Source organism: Thermochaetoides thermophila (genome assembly GCF_000221225.1).
Source record: "Thermochaetoides thermophila DSM 1495 unplaced genomic scaffold scf7180000011816, whole genome shotgun sequence".
Taxonomy (NCBI): Eukaryota; Fungi; Ascomycota; class Sordariomycetes; order Sordariales; family Chaetomiaceae; genus Thermochaetoides; species Thermochaetoides thermophila.
Window position 1 is genome coordinate 1 of NW_006383032.1, and position 20,805 is coordinate 20,805.

The 20,805-nt window shown below is 55.1% G+C and overlaps 2 protein-coding genes across 2 annotated transcripts; both read right to left on the reverse strand.

Moving 5' to 3' along the window:
- Window positions 1–1,254: 1,254 nt before the first annotated feature.
- On the reverse strand, window positions 1,255–3,822 carry CTHT_0021150 (uncharacterized protein; the record flags this gene model as incomplete). The annotated part of the gene is made up of 2 exons (XM_006692523.1): window positions 1,255–2,534; window positions 2,628–3,822. 2 exons carry the CDS (start codon window positions 3,820–3,822, stop codon window positions 1,255–1,257), a joined length of 2,475 nt encoding a protein of 824 aa, XP_006692586.1.
- A 2,244-nt stretch (window positions 3,823–6,066) lies between these two features.
- CTHT_0021160 (nonribosomal peptide synthase-like protein) lies at window positions 6,067–19,404 on the reverse strand (the record flags this gene model as incomplete). Its single annotated transcript, XM_006692524.1, has 3 exons — window positions 6,067–14,356; window positions 14,414–14,487; window positions 14,584–19,404. The coding sequence occupies 3 exons, from the start codon at window positions 19,402–19,404 to the stop codon at window positions 6,067–6,069; spliced, it is 13,185 nt and encodes a 4,394-aa protein (XP_006692587.1).
- Between the last annotated feature and the right edge of the window lie 1,401 nt (window positions 19,405–20,805).

Here is a 20,805-nt window from a genome sequence, read left to right on the forward strand (position 1 = left end):
GAAAAAAAAAAAAAAAAGAGCCGTGCCGTAGCCCAGTTTTGAACTCTGAAGCCAGATCAGACGCGGGATGCAGGAGACCTGGGTGCGGGAGGTGCGGCAGCTGGCCCAAACGGTGCTGCAGACCTTTTTGCATTGAAGCCCATTTTCACATCCTCTTTTCGTTCTTCCTCCGTCTCCTTCATTGGACCGGCGGTGTCGGGTACGCATTGGAGCGAGAGTTAGACTGGCCCGTCGGGATGGTCGCCACCGCTAGCTCTAGCTCGGATGGCCCGCCCGCCCTCTCCGTGTCGAGGGGAGTGATGTGCTACCATCCTGGACGCATGCATCTCGTGGCGGACAGCCGATCTCTTGCGATCCGGTGAGTTCTGAGCCCAGAGGGCATGGCTCCTTACTGGTGCTCACCGCATCCGGCGCTCTCAGTTCGCTGCGCAGGCTGGGAGCGGGGCTGGAGGGGCGCTGGTAGGTGGAGGTAACAGGCCATTGGGCGAGTCCTCAGTGGACGCCCCGCTCCGGATGGCTGGAAGAGTCAGCCCTGGCCCAGAAGAGTACAGTGGTGCTGGGGTTGTCCTACAAGCTGCGCGACCCTGGAACATGCAGCGGCATTGCGATCGCATCTGATGAGTTGGCGGTCTCGGGTCCAGAGAAATGCAACAGAAGGTACAGAACGCTTCGAGACTGGTCGATTCGGGTCGAAGTTGGGCGACGCGGCGTGATGCGGTGGGGCAGCGATGCCACCTCATCAAGCAGCATTAGCGGGCCCCACTTGGCATTCAGATGGAGGAGAGTATCGCTTCAGGTTAATGCCAGCGGAGCCCAACTTCTCTGGCCCTACCCCCATGTGAGTGATGACTGCGAGGGGAGAGGGGAAGAGAAAAAAATATGCCTGAAAGAGGAGGAGGAAAAAGAGTCATCGTCTTCAAAAAGCGATTTTAGCCGGAGAAACTTGAGTCAAAAGGTCAAAATTTCCAAGAATCGGTGTGTGAAACAGATCGGTCCGAGGGTCTACACCGCAGGTCCAGGGTCTGGGTCTAGGTCTATGCAAAACAAACCAAACATAAGGAAAAAAACGAAAATAAAAAAAAAAAAAAACTTTGCAAACAAACTGCAACCTCGGGGTATACAAAAAAAAAAAAAAACATAAGCCATGTCGTAGACCGTAAATCCATCACTCATGACTCATAACCATAAGATCCAAATTATAGCCTCTTTCCCCCCTTCCCCTCCCCCCCCCCTTTCTTTCCCCTTTCCTTCCCCTTAAGCAATATACACCGGCAGCCTGCTCCCCAACAGCTCGCTCTTCGATATCTGCACATCCCTCTTGTCAAAATCATGCAGCTGCAACCAGCACAACATGCGCAGCACGAGCGTGCACCAGATCGCCGTGGCCTGTGCTTCCAGCGAGCCGATATCTGGCCGTCCGACTGTTGCAGCTGGCGCCGGCGGTTCTGACGTGAGCGTACCGCCCGACATGGACGATATGTCTCTGCTCAGAGGAACGGTCCTCGGCATGTTCGAGCGTGGAGAGATCGTCGACAAGCGGCGGCGGTACGACTCGAACGAATACACGGCGCGCTCGCAGACGACGGACAGCACCTTGTAGAAGTAGACGTCCATGAAAATCTTGGCGCGCCGTTCCGGAGGCTCGGTTGTGAGCTGGTCGAAGCGCTCGGCTCGGACGTAGCCGTCTGTCCCGTGGTCGGATGGCCCGCTGCTGTCGGTTGTCCGATGGCGGCTGATTCCCCGGGTGGGCGGTTCGTGGCTCGAGGGGGCAGTACCAGTGCCAGCAGTGCTGCTGATGGCGTCTGGGCTGGCACCACGCTCGTTGATCATTTTCAAGATCTGCTGGAAGTGCTCGCGGATGATCAGGCGTACGAGATCACGGTCGCTGCTGAGAATGAAGTTGTCACATTCCTTGAGCACATCGTACAGAGCATTGTAAAGAAGGAAAGAGTGGCCGGATGCCTCTATCTCTTCTGGTAAGGGTGCATCATGAGGGCAATTTTGAGGCTGCATTTCCACGCCCTCGCCTTGGTGATGGTTCCTGGCGAACCGGTTCCTCAAAACCGAGTTTGCGAACCCGCGAACATGTCCAGTTGCACGTCCAAGCCTGCCAGCAAAGGCTCGTTGCTCAGATTGTTGTTCAGATTGTTGTTCCCCGTTGTTCTGGTTACCGTTCTGGTTCATTATCCTCTCACCCTTCAGCTTAGCCTTGGCCTCTTGAAGCTTTTTGTTCAGCTCTCTCTCTTTCTTAAACAGCCCGGAGAGCTGCTTGGACCACTGGAGCAATTTTTCGAGCTGCTGCGCGCTGAGCGACTTGTTTGCTTTCTCGTTCTCATACTGCTCACCCTCGTCGGATAAGCCACGGAAGTCAGGCCTTTCGGGGTCTTCGAGGCGCCTCGAGAACTCCTTGATGACCTGCCGAAGGTCGAAGAAATTTCGGTCCCAGTGGTACGGAGTCGGGTTAGGAAGCATACGGAAGCCGCTGTTCCGGATGTATAGTGTCTTGCCCAGCATCCCGACGAGCTCAAAGGGGACTGTAAAAAATTCAGCGATGGTCACTTTTTTTTAAAAAAAATAAAAACCAAAACAAAAAAACGAAAAAAAAAACTTGAAAAAGCTTTACATACCGGCAAAGAGATGCATGTGGTTGGCGTCTTTGTTGAGAAAGATCTTGGCCGTATCGGTCGTGCAGTCGAGGAGTACCATTGTTTCGGCAATCTCGTTCATACTGCCCAGCTTTAGCAAACCAAGATCCTTGGGGTCCTCGGCGGGCGAGGTGACTCGGCGGAAGTCCTTGTTCGTCTGGAAGATGGTCGACACAAAGCCGCAGCAGAGCTCTTTAACCTCGTCCACTGGAATAACCCTGTTCTCGCGGAACTTGCTCTGGCCGGAGATGTGCAGAGTAAACATCAACCCCAGGTCAGGGATATGGGTGCCCGTCAGCATAAACCCGTTACCCTCGGCACGATAGCGATCATGGCATCGATCGAACTCTTTCCAGTGGATGCCCATCATCGCTGCGATCTCCAGGATATGACAAATGGTGGTGGTTGCGTATGGTTTCTTCACGCTGCTCGGCATGTCGTCCCAACTGCGTTTCTTACGCTGAACGGCAACCGCCAGGGTGTGATGCTTCTTGAAATCGACCGATTCAATGTTTCGGCGGAGTAGAGACATTGGATGATCCGGATTATCCTCCGGAGAACCCAGGCTATCTGGATTATCGGCCGGTGGTCCCAGCCTGGCCAACCGCTTTTCCGCATATTCCTTTTGTTGCGCCTGCCACTCTTTGCTCTCCTTCTCCATCAAGTGTAGATGTGAGAGCAATTCAAGCCACGACGCGCGCTCATTGTCGGCTGTATGAATGCCTCTATCCTTCAAGGAGAGCTTCTGAGCCGCTGCTTCCTGTTCCTCACTCCTAGGAAGCTCCGATCTCGTTTCGTCCAGGCTCCGCTTTTCACCGGTGACGATTACAGGTTCTTGATCCTTGATCGGACCTCGTTTGTTCGTGGGAGGACAGACAAAAAGCACAGGCGTCTCGAACCTGACCTCGATCCGAAATTGCAGCCATCGCATCTTCCAGTTTCTGAACTCGCTCCATCGGCCTATAACGCGCTGGCTACAGCACGTCCAGCCAACGGCCGACGCGCTGTACTCGCGGAAGAGCTGGAATAAAGTTGCGATAAGGGCAATGATCGAGAAGACGAGGGCCACCCACTCAACCGTGTTGTTGTCCTTGCCACCGATGTCCCCTAGGATGGTGGCATTGTGGATGGTCGCGTTGAGGATGGTCTCGTTGGGGATGGGATTAACGGTCGACATCCTGGCTGAGCCGTTGTCGGCAGAGAGGGACGTAGCCGAGGTTGTGAAAGAGACAAGCTCAATCGAGCTCGAGAAGCAAGCAGCGTCGAACTCATATATCCGGCCGTAAGAACAAGAGCCTCAACAAAGACGCTGCCGGTGTCAGAGCCTTCTCAGGGAAGAGTTTCCTGCTGCCCATTGTCGCAGGCAAAGGCCGTCAGCCGTGTTGCAGTGGTGCGATGTGCCAGAAACCAGCACACCCCTCTCCCCTGAGCTTGTATGCAACGTCTGCCCAATGGCAGCTCTTGGGGCTGTAGCGCGGCAGCTCCGCGAAACGCGGGTATTGGTTCCCAGCCTGGCCCAGCCTCCCCCAGCCCGCAATCCCACGAGCCGGGGCCTTTTGTCGCATTCCTGGCGCCATCACGAATCGAGTTTAGTGAGATGCAACGTCCAAGCCACGGCTCGATCGGTCTCTGCCAACGCAGCTAATATTTGTCGCTTCTTTCAGTTGTGAAACAATCTTCTTTGAACGCGACAGGCTGTGTTTTCGTGAGTGGCAAACAGCTCACATCTCAGAATGTGTGAATTTGTTGTGTGGTTTAATGAGATTGTTTTGAGATTAGGTTGAGGGAGTCTGACGGGCTGTCCAAAGATGTGGAGGACGTGGTGTGGCATGGGATTGGCTGAATCAAGAGCCTTGTGGCTGACGCCCCACCGGGACTCCACCAGGCTCTTGATCTGGTGGACCGAAATTTGGAGAAGCTGACCAATGGAGGAGGACAGGCCACTAGCGGTCTCTGCAGATTAGAATATTACTGACCTGTAACATCCGGACGAAGCTTCAAACTTTTAACTCTCATTTCCAGAGACAAGTCAAAGGAGTGAGACCAACTTTAGACAGCACAAAAGAAGAAAGTAAGAAAATCGAAAATAGAGCCGTAATCTGAAAATAACGAATGATTATTGGATAAATTAGCCACAGTTTGCAACTCGGAAAGTCGCTTCATGGATGCCCAACTGACGCCAAGCCGGTCGACCAAACCCACTAGCCGTAACTTTCAGAACAGTAATTTTCACCACTCTTACAACCACTTTTACAAGCCAACCCCCCTCGCCGCGTCGCCTCATTTTCAGCTGAGCAGCCACTCCATCGTCATGACGTCACGCCATTCGTCAGTCGCGGACGCAGGCCCCAAGGCGATTCGTTCGACCGTCGATCACGATGGCTTGTCTTTTTCTTGCCGGTACCAACATAGGTTCGCGAACCAGCGCACCGAAGACTGCCTCACGTAGCAAGCAGCCACCAAGAAACAATGTCGTTGACCAACCCAACAAACGTTAAAGTCCCTGGCTCGCCACCCTCAACCACGACCTCCCTCCTCGAAGCGGGAGCGTCCATGACCCAGGCAAGGCTCTTCCCCTCCACCCCCCCCCCCCTCTTCCCTCTTTTTCACTCTTATTATCACTGTTTCTTTATTATGTAGATAATCAATCCCGCGCTAAATAAGCCCGGCCAGGACTTCACCCCCCTCCAATCCATCCATGCCCACTTAAACGCCTACCATGTCTACGCCTCCTGTCCGACCCGTCTCATCGAAACAAACCACTACTGCGCCCATTTGACGTCTGAAGTCCGCCAGTGCCTTTTGTACGACTCCCCTTCAGCCAATGCGCGACTCATTGGAATAGAGTACATGATCTCCCCTCGTTTGTACGAAACTTTACCTCAGGAAGAGCGCAAACTGTGGCATAGCCATGTGTATGAAGTTAAATCAGGCATGTTAGTGATGCCCCAACCTTCTGTGCTCGTACCCCAGGCGGCGTGGGATAAGGCCGAGACGGAGGTCATGAAGGAAGTGATCACTTTATATGGCAAGGTCTATCATTTGTGGCAGGTTGATCGCGGGGATGAGTTACCTTTGGGGGAGCCGCAGTTGATGACGAGTGTTACCGCAGAAGGGCAGGTGCCGGGGTTGGAGCGGTTGATGGATGAGAGGGATCAGAGACTCAGGGGGTGTGATTGGCGAAGGAAGAGGGAGGTAAGAGCAGGATTGGAGGAGCCCAAGATTCATGAGGGTGAGTGTTTTACGTGTCTTGGGGGCGGGGAAAAAAAAGGGGGGGGGGCTAGGGGGTTTGGGAGGAAATGAAGCTAACGAGAAGTAGATGCCGATTCGACGTGGAAGAAGGAGTAGGATATAGGATACAACGGTGTGGTGGAGGATAGGATACGATATGACTAGGTAGGACAGTTTGACTATATACAGGCTAGATGCGCTGCAGGATAGCAACGACGCCGTCTATAATCTTTTGAGGGCTGCCAAGCTTCGAAGGAGGGCCAAACACGCCGATTGTCATGCCGTCGAGGACAGAGACTTCGATGTCGACAGCGTCGGGGAAAGCTCCCCGAACAAGATTCCCTTCCAGTTCCCTTGGCGATACCCAGCTTTCAGCATTGCTAGGTCTCTCTTCATTCCAATCAACCTCCTCAACCTCCAACTTCACACCTTTAAGTTCACACCCATTGACCGGCGCACCAAGGAAGTTCACGAACGAGTTCACCACGACACCCGTCCACTCTTGAATCTCCCATAACCCGACATCAATGTGCTCTACCGCAGAGATGACGTGAATGTCCTCCTGAATCTGTTTTGCAACTTCAACCAGCCCAGTGTCCTCCCTCAGAACAGCTTTGATCGGGACGAGCCTCAAGGTAGGGAAATCCTCAGCTCCGACGGTCTTGTCGGTGCGGTTGGCGAGGTAAACCCCAAAAACGACCGAAGTGGATCGACTGGGGGCAAGAGAGGAGAGATATTCTGCGTAGGCAGCGAAGAAGAGGGATTGCAAGCTGATGCCGTTTGCTTTGCATGTCCTTGAGAGAGAGGTGACGTCGGGCAGGGCTTTTTTGACCAGGCTGACGCGTGCAGCAGACTCGTTTGACCCCAAGCACAGTGGGACAGTCTCGGCTCCGGTGAGGTACTTCGTCCAGAAGCGCTTTCTCTCAGGCTTGTCGGCCAGAAGTGGTCTCGGGAGCTTGGCAGGCCAGACGGGTTGTTGAGCACGATTAGAGCACAAAGCGGCAAACCGCTCCATGATAGCCGGCAAGCTGACAGCATCATACAGCGCGTGGTGAATCTTCATCCTCAACCTCCACTTCTCATCCTCTTTTGTGGCAACCAACCGGTTATACGGCTGCTCTGCCTCCCTCTCCTTGCTCATCCACACCCCGTCCCGGACGACACTCTCGTCTAGGAATTCCTTTTTCAAGACAACCTGCATCACGGGCGTGTCCCTCGACTCAGTAGCCACGAACACCGTCCTCAGAATAGGCGTCTCTCCTACAAGCGTCTTCCACGCCTTGTCAATAGCGCTGGCAGTGATCTTCCCAGACAAAGTGTACCTAAACTCAGGGTAAAACACCTCGCCCCTCGTGTTTAGCCACACCGACAACATATGAACTTGCATTGCCATCGCGGGGAGGACATCCTCAACCGCACTCCCGTCAATCCCAAACTTGTCCAGCACGCCACGCACCTCGACCTCAGACAGGGCACTGCTTTCTGCTGCGGGCATGTCAACACCGGCTGGGGCACGGACTAAGGGAGCCATTTCGGCAATTGATGATGCACGAAGCATGTCCCTTAGTCCAAGGTTCACTCCCTGCTTGCGGAGGAGGGTCGTGGCTTTGATGGCGCTGATGGAGTCTAGGCCAAGGTGGTAGACGTTGTTGCTTCTCGCGATGCTCGACGCGGGGATGCCAGCGACTGAAGCCAACGCGTCGCGAATCTGTTCTTCGAGAGGTGACCACGCATCGGTGTCGTCGATTCCGTTGGCGATCTGGTCTTGGGCGTCACGAAGTCTGATGGGCGGCAGACCGCAGATCTGGACTGAGTCGCCTGAGAAGGTGACCACGTCTGCGTCGGGATGTTCCAACACCCATGCCAACAACCCATCTAACCTCCTCAGCAGCCCATCAATTTCTTCTTGCGAACCATAAGCACCTTCACAAGCCCCCCTCCAAACCAACTTACCCCCAACCATCTCAACCTCCACACAAACAGGATACTCAGCCCTCGCTTCCCCTCCTACACTACTCGCCAGGCCTTCCCCCTTCTTGTCCCCACCCAGCGACCGCTGCGCAATAAACAACGTATTCAACACCCCTCCTGTGAGTCCCGCAACACGCAGTGCCTCTCTCAAAGGGAAATGGCCGTGCGCTAGGACAGATGCCATATTCTCTTGCATGTAGTGCAGCCAGTTGGCAACTGTACCGTGCAACACGGAGCGGACGGCGACTGTGTTCATAGTCGGGTAGGGGAGGTTTTCGAGGGGAGGAGTGGTGCGGAGGGAGAGGACTGTGGCGAAGATCGTGTCTAACGACGCGGTGAGGCAGGCGAGGTGGACGGACCAGATGGATTGGGTTAGGGTTTGGAGGGTGATGGCGTGGGATTTGAGAAAGGCTGTGAGCTGTTCTGGGAGTACAGAGGATGCCAACTCAGCGCGATGAGTCTCGTCGGAGGGGGTTGGAGAGCGTCGGGGGTACAAAGTCTGCCGAGTGCCCTGTAAGAACCCTGCCCAGAAAGCCGCCGCATCGTCGTTGTCATCCTCCGGGAAGAGCAGTACCTCCTGCACTTGGCCAAGGTATGCATCCATCTCGGGCGGCGAATAACGACCTTCATAGGCCTCCCACACAGCGCGATGAATCAGTCCCAAACTCCAGCCATCATACAGCGCGTGTGCGAGTGACAGCACCACGAATGTCTTCTCTCCTACCGTCGCAAAAGCTAGCTGCACCAGATCAGCCTTCCCGGCACCTTGCCTCGCGCGGATGGTGGCTGTCTCGGTCAGTTTGGACAGCTCGTCTTCACTCTGCAACTCAACCTCCACGATGTGTGCTGTGGGAGAGGGGGAGATGACCTGGCACCAGGTTGATTTCAGCCCTGGCAGTCCGGCAGGGAGGGGGGTGAACCGCGTGCGGAGGATCGGTTCCCCGGCTAGGACGGCTGACCAGGCGGATTTGTACCGGGGGATGTCGACTTGGGATGAGATGGCCAGAATGTCGTGGTTGAAGTAGAGAGTGAAGTCGGAGTCGAGCATTTGCGTGAGGAGCGCTTCTTGGATGGCGGTGACGGGTAGTGCTACCTCTCTCTCTTGCAACTCCCCCCTTTCTGTGAGATGTTCTCTTAACAAGGTCGTTACGATCTCAACCCTCTTCTCCCGTACCGATTGCTTGCTCGGCTCCCCGGCGCGGGACTGCAAGAGCTGCGTGATGGAGGCGATTGTCTGCCTCCGAAGGATCTCACTTGTTTTGACTTCGATGCCGTGCGACTTGAGACGCGCAGAGAGCTTGATGATGTCGATGGAATCCAGGCCGAGGGAGAGGAGGGGGGTTGATTCTGACACTGACGATGGGTCTGTTTCAGCGAGGGAGGCAATTTCCTGCCGGAGGAGCTGGGCTGAGGGAGTCCAGACGAACGGAGCGGTTGTGTGGGAGGTGCCATTGGGGAGCCGGAGGGGGAGAGGGCCTGAACCGTCGGCGGAGGCGTGGCCGTTCTGATGCAGTACTGCGCTCAGGGATGATGTGTCAGTTGAGACGATGGCGTCCGGGTTACTGAGCATGCTGTGCAGCCCACTCTCCAACTCGTCAGCCATCTTTTCTAGTATTTGTTCCTCAGCCCCCCTCGCGACAAGCACAACTTTTAATTGTATCCCCTCCCTCAACGTAATCTCCAACGCCAGAGGGTACTCCGTCCCCGTCTGTTCATCATCAGCAATCCTCCACAGTCTCTCTATTTTTTCAGTGTCATCATCCTCAATCTGGAACGAAAACAACACTTCAAAGATCTTCCTCCCGCCCGTGCACCACTTTTGCACCTCCCTCAGGGGTACATGCTGGAATGGCAGGACGGCGGTATTGAAGTCGTGGCATTGTTTTACGAGAGAGGACCAAGTTGTTTGAGATGAGATGTGGGCACAGAAGGGGAGGGTGTTGAACATGGGCCCCGGGATGAGGTCTGCGGAAGGGAGGGCGATGGTGCGACCGGAGAGGATTAAGCCCATCGTGGGGGTCGCTGTGTTCAGGTGCTTTGATAGGAGGGATGCCCACAGGGCTTGGAGGAGGGATTGATAGGTTGTGCCGAGCTTCGAGCGGAGGGTGTCCAAGTCAGGGGCTGCGATCGTCCTTGATACGGACGTCATACCGACCGAAGAGGACCTTGGCACGGGCGTTAAGCTTGCCTGCTTCAGATGCTCAACCCAGAACCCTTTACTCTCCGAAAAATCCTGCAACGGCCCATGGACAAGCGCCTCCAGGAAGGAAGGCTCTTCATCTCCCTCCCTCTCGCCACGATACTCTGCTGCCAGCCTAGCAAGCATCAGCTTGAGGCTGTTAGCATCATACAGCGCATGGAAGATATGCAATACCAGCTCCCTTCCCACAAGCACAGCCTTCCACGGCTGGACGAAAGTCTCCTGATTCAAGGCGATCCATTCCTTTCTGGTTTGCTGCATGATCTCGCGGACGTTTCCATCAACAACCTCCCACCCAGGGAAGGGCTGCCGTAAAGCAACCTGCATAAACCCATCCGTCGTTTTGACGAACTTTGTCCTGAGGATCGGCAGCTTGTCGACAACCCTCTTTAGAGCCTCCTCTAGCCGGTCAAGGTTCACTGCATCAGCGAGGACAAGTCGGAAGGTGTTGAAATACGCCCCGTCGACCCCAGACCGAGAAAGCATACCCTCCTGCAGCGGCGAGCACGGCGCAATGTACTCTACCTCTGTCAGCCGCACATCTAGATCTCTACAGATGTGGGACAGGTGCTTGTGGGCGCAGGCTTGGATCCGAAGTCGGGCAGCTTGTACCGCGGCAGAGGTTGAGGACGGTCTTTGTTGTGTGGAGAGGGCTCTGGCAAGGTCGGCGACGACAGGATGCCGGAGGATGAGTGCTGGAGTCGCAGAGGGGAAACCGTTGGAATTGAACAAGCGGGACAGGCGCAGCACGGAGATGGAGTCGATACCTAGTTCGAAGATGGTCGCGTCGGCCTTGACTGTCTCCAGGGGTACACCCGTCATAGAGGATAACATTTGAACAATCTTCACTCCGGTCGCGTCCAGAGTGTGATGGGATGCAGAGGTTGAGGAGGATAAAGCCAAGAGCTGTTCAGCCGAGAGAGAGGCAAAGAACCTCCGTAGTTCTTTCAACTCAGCCTTGTTGTTGCGCGAGAGGGGAATATATGGCACGGGAAGAACATAGGTCGGGACCATGTAGCCAGGAAGCTTCGAGCGGCAGGCTGAGCGGGCAGATTGACACATCTCGATTGTCTCGGGCGTCTCTACCAGCGCCAGGGGGCCATGCTTCTTTTCGGCATTCGGCACGACAAACGACACCAGTAAATCCTTCTTCTGCGCTTCATTCCGCACGACAAGCGTAGCGACGTCCTTGATCTCGGGCACGCCCTTCCGAATGGCGTGGTTGATCTCCCCAATTTCGAGCCTCTGTCCGCGCAGCTTGACCTGGTCGTCGGCACGACCCAGAAAGTCGAAGCACCCGTCGTGCAGGACGCGGACGAGATCTCCGGTGCGATAAACCCGCTCCCCGAATTTAGAAAGGGTGGGGAACTTCTCTCTCGTCAAACCCTCTCTCTGCAAATAACCCTTCCCAACCAGCGGGCCAGACACACAAAGCTCGCCGACGCCGCCACGCAAAACAGGCTCCTCGGTGCCGGGTTTTAGGACATACGCCCCGACGTTGATGAATTGACGCCCGATATTCGACGCCTTCCCTTCTTTTGGCACCCTGGGGTAGACGGTAACGCCGATAGTGGCTTCTGTCGGTCCGTAAAAATTATAGATCACCCCCGTCTCGCCCCAAACATCCAAAATCTCCTGCTTCAGTGCCTCGCCGCCTGTTATGAACACACCGCGACACAAGCTGGGCACTTCCTCCGGATGTAAGAGCCTTGCCAGGCTAGGCGTCAAATCGATGTGCGTGATTTCGAGTCGCGAGATCGTGCCCGCTAAATCGGAGAGGATCAGGTCGCGCGGCGCAGAGACGAGTGTGATGCCCGCCGACCAGGACCAGTACTGCTCTAGGACCGAGACGTCGAAGTGGAGCGAGGCGAACTGCAGCCAGCGAGAGGCGCCGGGCGTCCAATGACCTGTGAAGATGACTTGGAAAGAAAGCATGCATTGGACGGTGTTGGAGTGCGTGATACAGCAGCCTTTCGGGGTGCCGGTTGTGCCCGAAGTGTAGAGGATGTAGGCTACATCTTCACTCTTGAGATCTCTGGTTAGAGAGACGGGGTCCGGTGGGAGGGACTCGGAGGCCAACAACGCTTCGGTGACCACCAACACCGGAATGCTTGTGCCCAAAGCCGGGCTCGGCCCGTCCGTCAGTAACATCGTGGCACCGGAGTCCCTAAGGATAAACTCATTCCTTTCCCTCGGCGCGCCAGGATCGAGCGCGAGAAACGCACACCCTGCTTTGAGCACTCCAAGAATTGAAAAGTATGCCACGGGAGACTTGTCAAAGCAGACTGCGACCACGTCGCCCGTTGAGACATGTCCGCTCAAGAGATGAGCGACACGGTTTCCCTGCTTCTCTAGCTCCAAATACGTCCATTCCCTGCCGATGGGGTTGTTGTTGTTGTCGAAACGGTCCACAAACCACAGCGCCGTCGCCTCGGGCGTCAACGCAGCTTGCCGCGAGACAAACTCGTGCAGGAACTTCACCTCTGTGGACAGAGTCGGTTGTTCGGCGAGTAGGATAGAATATAGCTCTGGGTGAGCATCGTTCAGGGCAGAGTCCGTCTCGTCGGGGTGCAAAGCGAGGTGTGACACCTGCGCATCGAACTGCTTCAGCAGGAGGGCCGCCTGTTCAGGGGGGAGGATGTCCGTGAAGAAGGTAGCGCGGTAGAGCAGGCTTAGTGACGTCGAGCCTGAGGAGTGTTCAATCTCCAGCGACAAGGGGATGTCGGTTTGCGGCGTGTCGTCCACAATCTTCCAGCGGCGAGTCTCGCTGTCAGGGCCCGGAGGAAGGTCGAGTTTCTGGTATACGAGCAGCGTATCAAATAGCTTTGTATCCCCCCTCCCGAGCCACTGCTGAATCCTGGTCAGGGGGAGATGCTGCTGGGTGTAGAGGGCAGTGTTATACCTCAACATGCTGCGCAATAACTCCTCATTCTTCTCGGTGTTTTCTGCCACAACAGGCAGCGTACAAATACAAGGAAACACAGCCTCCCTCGTCGCATCGGTTGTTCTCCCCGACAGCACAATTCCAAACACGACGGAGGATTCGCCCAGGTAGGAGGAGAGGACGCGGGTCCAGGCTGCGGAGAAGAGGGTGTGCAGGGTGTAGCCGGCTTGCATAGCCCCTTTCTCTAGCGTTCCAACAGGCAAACTACTTGCCATCTCGGCGGTCTCAATCGTTCTGTTGCGCTGTTGGAGAGGAGTCATGACCGGGAAGCGGTTTACCACAACCTTTTCGGCCAGCCCTGTCCAGAAAGAGGGGTCAGGGGAGGTAGTTTGGGAGAGGATATCGACAACAGCAGGGGTTATGTCCTGCGGAGAGAGTTGGCGGCCGGAGAGGCATTCAGATAAAGAAGCAAGCAAAAGCCGAAGGGAGTGCACGTCGTAGAGGGCGTGGTGGATGGCCAGGTGCATGTGCAGCCCTTTCTCTCTTTCCAGGATCGCCACGCTCCAGAGATTGGTTTCCGGGTTGTCATAGGCAGCCTTTTGAGCCTCACGTCTCCATTTCTCACGCTCGAAGTACCCTTGATGAACACTGACACGAGGGGAGAAGTCCTCAGCCTTGTAAACCACCATCCCGAACTCAACCTCCCTCACCCCCTCAACCGGAATAACCCCCGCACGAAGCATAGGCTGAGCAGCACAGACCTTGTGCCATGTATCAGCGAGCTGTGAGGAGGCAACCCCTTCCGAACTGACCTCAAACTCAAGGAAATTGAGGTAGTCTTTGCCGGAAGACTTGATAAATTGGGCGAGCATGGCGGATTGTGTTGGGGTGCAGGGGAGGAGGGTCTCGACTTGATCCATATCAATCCCATGAACGGCGAGTTGCGGACGTACCCGCGATTGGAAACTTGAGAGGTCGTATGCCGGCTTGGCGGGAATGTCGATCGAGGGGTTGGCGGTTTGGGCATCGATAAAGGCCGCGAGACGGGCACATGTTGGGTAGGTGAGGACATCACTCGCCGTTACCGTCACTTGCCTGTCCGAGAAAGTGTTGCGTAGCTTGGAGGCGATTTGTACGGCAGAAATGCTATCCAGTCCGAGCTGATAAATCGTTGTATGCCGGGTTATCCTGGCCTCATCCACGTGTGAGAGAGAGGTCAGCACAGAGCAGATGGTAAGCTCTGTCGGCGTCCAGTCCTCTTTGCCGAGAGAAGCTGTGGGTTCGGTAGCGGGTTGGGGGTGTTTGATCCTCGAGATGTCGTCGGCCAAGGGAGTCGGGAGGATGAGTGGGAGGTGAGAGTGTGGATAGGCGAGGATGGTGTTGAAGGTGTGGAGGAAGAGATGCAACAGGAGGGAGGAAATAGGGCTGTTACAGGGGGTTAGCGCTAACTTGAGAATCTAAGGGGAAAGCGGGAGGGCTTACCTCTCTTGGGCGTGGAGACGAACAACGAGTTTGTCTTGCGTCGGGTTGGGGGTGATTTCGAGGACATAGGGGATCTAAGTTTTTGTTTTTGTCAGCATCACCATCCGCACAACATATCACCGCACAACCCGGCCTCAACATTAAAGTCACAGCTGTGACAGGGCACTTACATCCATCTCCCCCTCGTCCTTTTCAAGTCTCCAAACAGCTTGGTCCAGTTCCCTCCCCGGAGCTTGCACCAACACAAGCGTATCAAACACCCTCCCCTTCCCAACCACTCCCTGTATCCTCCTCAGCCCCGTAAACTGGTACTCCCTCGCCCGTTCATTAATATCCCCTACCAACCTCATCACTTCCGCGACCCTTAGTGTCTCATCCTCCAACTTCACTCGGATCGGTATAGTGTTGAAGCACGGAGCGACAAGTTCGTCGATCTGTGGAAGGGGAACGCTACGGCCGTTGATGACTGTTCCGAAGCAGATGTCGCCGCTGTTAAAAACAGTGGAGAGGGTGAGCGTCCAGGATGTGTGGGATGCTGTGAGGAGCGTGATGCCTAGCTGGCGGATCCTCCCCTGGAGCTGAGAAAAGGGCATGCCCAACTCCTGTATCAGGTTGATCTTCTCTAGTGGGAGGCCGTCAAACGACAACTTGGAAGCCAGTTTAGGCGTGTACCCTTCCAGTTGGGCCCTCCAGAATGTGTCCGTATCCGCAGGGAGCGCCAGACTCAAGCGAAGGAAGGAGTCATACTTCGATGGGGGCGACAAAACCTGTCCGGCGACGGTTTGCTCGACTTCGTAGAGCAGCCGTTGGATCGCCACGCCATCATAGAGAGCATGATGGCATACAAAAGAGATGTAGGTATCTTGTCCGTGGTGGATCACACCGAAGGAGATGGCGGGTGTCAGACTGTCCAGCGCAGGGGGGACAGCTTTCACCTGTTGCTCCAAGCAGTTTTCTATGCTTGATGGAGAGGTGCCAAACCCATGCCAGACGGGCTCCCACGCCTCCAAAACTGCCTGAATAATTGGGTATTGAGTGGATGATGTAGTGAGGAAGATTGTGCGCAGAATAGGGTGCCTAACAACCATGGATGTAAAAGCTTGCTTCAGGGGGTTGAGGGGGCTGTTGAGACGAAAGAGCATCTGGTTCAGGTATTGGGAGCTACCGCTGCCGGAAGAGGAGAGGAGCATACCCTCTTGAAGTGGAGTACACGGCAGGAGGGTTGTGACGGTCACGCCCTTCTCCTTGAGATCCCCCAGCACGCTGTCGATGAGCTCCTTGGGCAACAGAGGTTCTTCAACCTCCTTAAGCGCGCTTGATGCAAGCACAGGAGTTGTGAGGCATTCTTCAGCCAGGACTTGCGCTAGCTTTGCTACAGTCGCATTCCTTAAGATGAGGGTGATACCCGGCCGTCTGCCCAGGCGCGTTTCGATCTCGCGTGCGAGCTGGATGGCGGTGAGTGAGTCCAGGCCGAAGGCTGCGAGGGGAGTCCATTTCCTTAACTCGGGACGGTTGACGGTAAGGGAGGAGCAAACTGCATCGGAGATCAGGGATTCGAGGGGAGACCATTCGTCGGCGGTGGTGATATCGGTGCTGGAGGGCAGGTCCTGAGCCGGGGAAGGGATGTGGTTAGACGGGGGGAAGTCTCCCTTTTCCAAAATCTCGAAGGCCTTCTCAACATCAAACACTCCCTTCACGTCCTCCGGCAACACCTTTTTAAGCTGAGAAAGCTCTCCCGAGAGGTTATCCAACATCCCTCTTGTCAAAACCCCTAACGTTTTCCCAAAGGCCGCAGCCCACTCTTTACCCACCACATCCCCATGCCAAGTAACTCTAACCTCAAGCTCCCTCTCCCGCGGCTCCATCTCCACAAAAACCTTCGTCTCGAGATAGTCCCTGCTCCCCAACACCTGCACAACCCCCTTTTGATCTGTTGAAGAAGAGACCAAACTCTCCTGCCAAACCCCCATAACCTCAAAAACCCTCTCCCCCCCTTTTTGCCTAGTTAACTTCTTTATCTCCCCTAGCGGCAGCACCCCATGAGCCATAGCAGCCCTGTTTGCGGCCTGGACTGTGGCAAGAAGGTCCCGTACAGTCCTTACTTGCCTTAGGTCAGTTCGCAGGGGTAATGTGGCAATGCACGGGCCGAGGAGAGCTTCTATGCTCGAGAGGGGGAGTGTACGCAGGGAGGTTACCACGCCGATGGCTATATCGGGGTGAGAGAGGAAAAGGGAGGTTGTGAAGGTGAGGGAGGCGAGGAAGAGGGATTGGGGTGTGCATATTACACTCTGGAGCTTTGACTTGACATCGCCTGGGGATAGGGGGAGCGTAAGGGATGTAGTTTCTACTGACGGCGGGGAGTCTGGGTTGCTGACAAGGGTTGGAAAGGGGGGCGGGTGGTAAGAGTGCAGCGTGCGTGCCCAAAACTCACGAGCAGCGTTACATGCTTGCTTGTGCGATTCAGAGTGGAAGTATGAGGTGAGAGCCCGGAACTGGGGTCGAGGAGTAAGCTCTTGCCCTTGAGAGAGGGAAGTGAGGTCAGCCAGAAGCAGGTCCTGCGTCCAGCCATCATAGATAGCATGATGTAGCTGTACTGTGACGAGGACCCCCTCTTCTGACGGAACAAGACGAATTTTAAATGGGTGAAGGAATCCCGCATCATCGTTCAGTTGCCACTCCCTGCTTAGGGCGCTAACCACCGCGATCTGGCCCTCCCTCACGCCAGAGAAAATGACCTGCAGAAAGTGCCCAGCGTGGTGGATGAATCCCGTGCGGAGGATCTCGTTTTGCTCGATGAGGCGCTCAAACCACACCCGGACGTCGTTAACTCCATGCCCGACGATCCGCAGTTCAACCCAGTTGCAGTTCACCCTCGGATTAGCGACCGTCTCGGCGAGCATGGAGGATTGGAGGGGTGTGCAGGGGATGATAGAGGTAATTTTCCCTGTGTAAGGGGTCAGAAGCGGGTGCTTTCGAGCTGAGGGGACCTCCAAGTCAATGGAATCAGGGGCCTGAGGGATTCGGTCCTTCACCCGGGTATAAAGGCCCGCGATCGTCCGGACCGAGAGGACATCCAAAGCAGAGACTTCATATCCCCCTTCCCTCAGCGCAGAAGCGAGCTTGATCGCAGTAAGGGAGTCCAGTCCCGCCCTGGCGAGGTCAGTGTTGGAGTAAACGGGCCCTGAAAGCACTTGACCAGCAATCTCGCACATCCGACGCTCTCTAGCGTCCGCATATGCGACCCCATCCGCGAGAGAAGTTATCTTTGCCGAGTAATCTGCCACAAGACCCTTCCGATCAACCTTCCCCGACGGCAGCCTCGGCAACTCCCTCATGATGACCACATCATTGGGGATCATATACCCTGGCAGCCACTCCCGACAGCTGTGGAGGACTTTGTCTGTTTTCTTGGTATTGTCATCCCCTTCCTCGACATCATCAACCGCGCAGAAGAGAACTAAAAGGTTGTTCACCACCCCCGCCACAGCCCCATGACACCCGACTGCCCTCAACGCAGCATGCTCGACCTCGCCCAGCTCTATCCTCTGCCCGCGGAGCTTGACTTGCCCGGTGGCGATCCGTCCAAGGCACTCCAGCTTCCCGCCGGGTAACATCCTCGCCTTGTCTCCTGTCCGATACAGCCTCCCATACGGGGTGTCGATAAACGCTGTGGAAGTCAAATCCGGCCTGTTCAGATACCCGACCGCGAGCTGCGGTCCTCCAAGAGCGAGTTCTCCGGTCTCTCCCAAAGGCAGGACCACTACCTCCGTGGGGGAATCCCCAGCATCAGGGTCAGGGATCTTGAGTATAAACGCCGACACGGTATCAAATGCCACGCCAATATTGCTCACACTTGCCTTACTCTCAAAAGCAGCTTCGACACTACAATGAATCGCTGCCTCCGTAGGACCATACATCCCCCACAGCAAACTTTTTTTCTCCCCATCTCCCCCAAATTCTTCCACCACCGGCCGAGTTAACATCTCCCCAATCGTAAGCAATACCCTTAGCCCTGGCACGTTCTCCCTCTTCCTGAGTAAACTCCCCGCCACGCTGGGGGTCAACTCACATCCATCCACTTGCAGCGCATTCATCACCCCCGGCAGGTCGTTCAACATCTCTTGTCTTACACACCCCACGAGTGTCTGGCCCCTAAACAAAGGGAAGAAGATCTCGAACACCGATACGTCGAACGTAGGCGCTGCGAACTGCAAGAAGCGCGTGAAATGGGGGATGTGTGCGTCGTGAGCGAGAAGGGATTGCGTGGCTGCGGTGTGGGAGATACCCACACCTTTGGGGGTGCCCGTGCTGCCGGAGGTATACATAACGTATGCCAAATCATCCCCTTTTGGCACCCTCCAGCGTTTGCGCTCCTGCTGGGTGGGCGTCTTTGCCAGAAGGAAGTCCAGCGTGTCGGGTGTGACCAAGAGGACTTGAAGCCCCATATCCCCCGGTATCTGCCCCTCCAGCTCCTTTGTGGTAATCACTACGTGCGCGTTCACATCTTGCAAAATAAACCGGGCCCTTTCAAGGGGAACGTCTAGGTTAAGCGGGCAGAAAGCGCCGCCTGCTTTGAGGATCGCCAATTGCGAGACATACAGCATCGGACTCTGCGGGATCAAAATTGGCACAACAAAGGCCTCTCTTTGAGGGGCCTTCTTGCCGTCCCATTTCTTCAACTCGCGCTTTTTCTTCCTCTGCTTGCCGTCGTTGTTGGCGGGCTGAGATTGCGCAAGAAGAGCGGTGATCCGACAAGCGAGGACGTCTGAAGCTGCGTGGAGCTGGGCGTAGGAAAGCGTGACACGTTTGTTGGATTTCGGGTCGAGAAGGAAGTCGAGCGCAGGCTGCCCATCTTTTGAGTTTGTCTGCACAAGGTGATGGAGAAGGGCTGGACCTGGGAGGTGTTTGGGGGGATGGTTGGCGATGGAGAGGCCGGTTAGGTCAGGAGACTGAGGCTTGCTGTTGGCGCTTTTGGAGGTTCTGGCACCCATCCTGGTGGTTGGTGATGGGTCTGTTGGTGAATATTGATAATAAGCAGTGGGTAGAGTTGAGATGTGAAGGTAGGTAAGATGCTGGTAAGAAGGGTATGTCGGTGTAGGTATCGGTCAGGGGCTACGTCAGCCCTGCTAATCCAGCTGTAAAGGTTTCCTTCTAGAGGTAGGTCGATAGAGCTTTAGCTTTGTACCAACAAATCAGCACCTATATCTTTAGCCAGATGAGCTCTCATGACTCGACCACCATCAAAAACGAAATAAACTTCAAACCTCGAAGTTTGTTGGAAGTTGATATCCCTTCAGAATCACACACCCCATCCACATTTAATCACACACCCTGCACAACGCCAGCACTTCCCCAATCAGGAAAGTACCATAACAAACAAACCTCTGTAATTCCACTCCTCCCGCCGGCTCTTCACTCTGCTTGACGTGAGAGGGTGTGCGAATGTTACTTTCTCTGTCAAATAAACCCCCCCTGATTGGCTGACCGCTCCTGGGCGAGAGGACAAATCTGACGAGTCCAAGAGCGTGGATTTGTATTGACGAGACGATAATTGGTCAGCTTGCTTTGGTATGGTCGGTACGTAACGATGTCCTTCTCGGTGTCGCTATGGCACGTATGGCGTGTTGTATATTGGATGCGTGGATGTTGCAGTGTAGTAGTGTATAAGTGAGTGCTTGGCCGGTAGCAAGGTTCACTGTCATTGGTTGTGGTTTAGTGGTGAAAGTCCAGGTGGAGGTGAACATCCAAGCCCACTACTCTCATAAGGCCTAGCTCTGCGATGAAGTCACACTCGGTAATGGAGCCGAGGAAGGCAAAGCTTGCTTCATATCCTCACAGTGAACCAATTGACCACGAACACTTTAGGACGGCCCTAAGAAAGTTCCTGTTCGAGTCCCATAACAACCTAAGTCAAACAGCGACTTGGTGTTTCGGGCAGCTCGGTATTTTAATGGGGAAGTATATCAGCAAAGGAGAGCTCGGATGTTGAGCTTGATGTCTAGCAGCAGTCAGCTAACCGACTCATACCTAGTGTAGCACCCTAATCCGACCCCAGTCAGTCTATGCTTTACTGGTCTGGTATGGGAGGTTGAAAGCACCATATCCGCGCTGATGCTCGGTCACCGAGGCCGGCGAGAGCCACAGGCATGATTTGACCCAGCAGAGTATGTGTTTGTATGGCCGAGAATGGTCCAATGTCCAATGGTTCTATGCAGAGATGCTATGATACTGTGCTTTTCTTTATGCTGTAACCAACAAACATTCAAGATGCTAGCAGCATTCCCAGTGTTCAGTTCTTGGATGAGGATCCAGTTCTAAACCACACAAAGACTCTTTCAGAGCGGTCCCATGACAGAATACAAGCTGAGTTCCGCGGGCAGTCATGTCCCTCA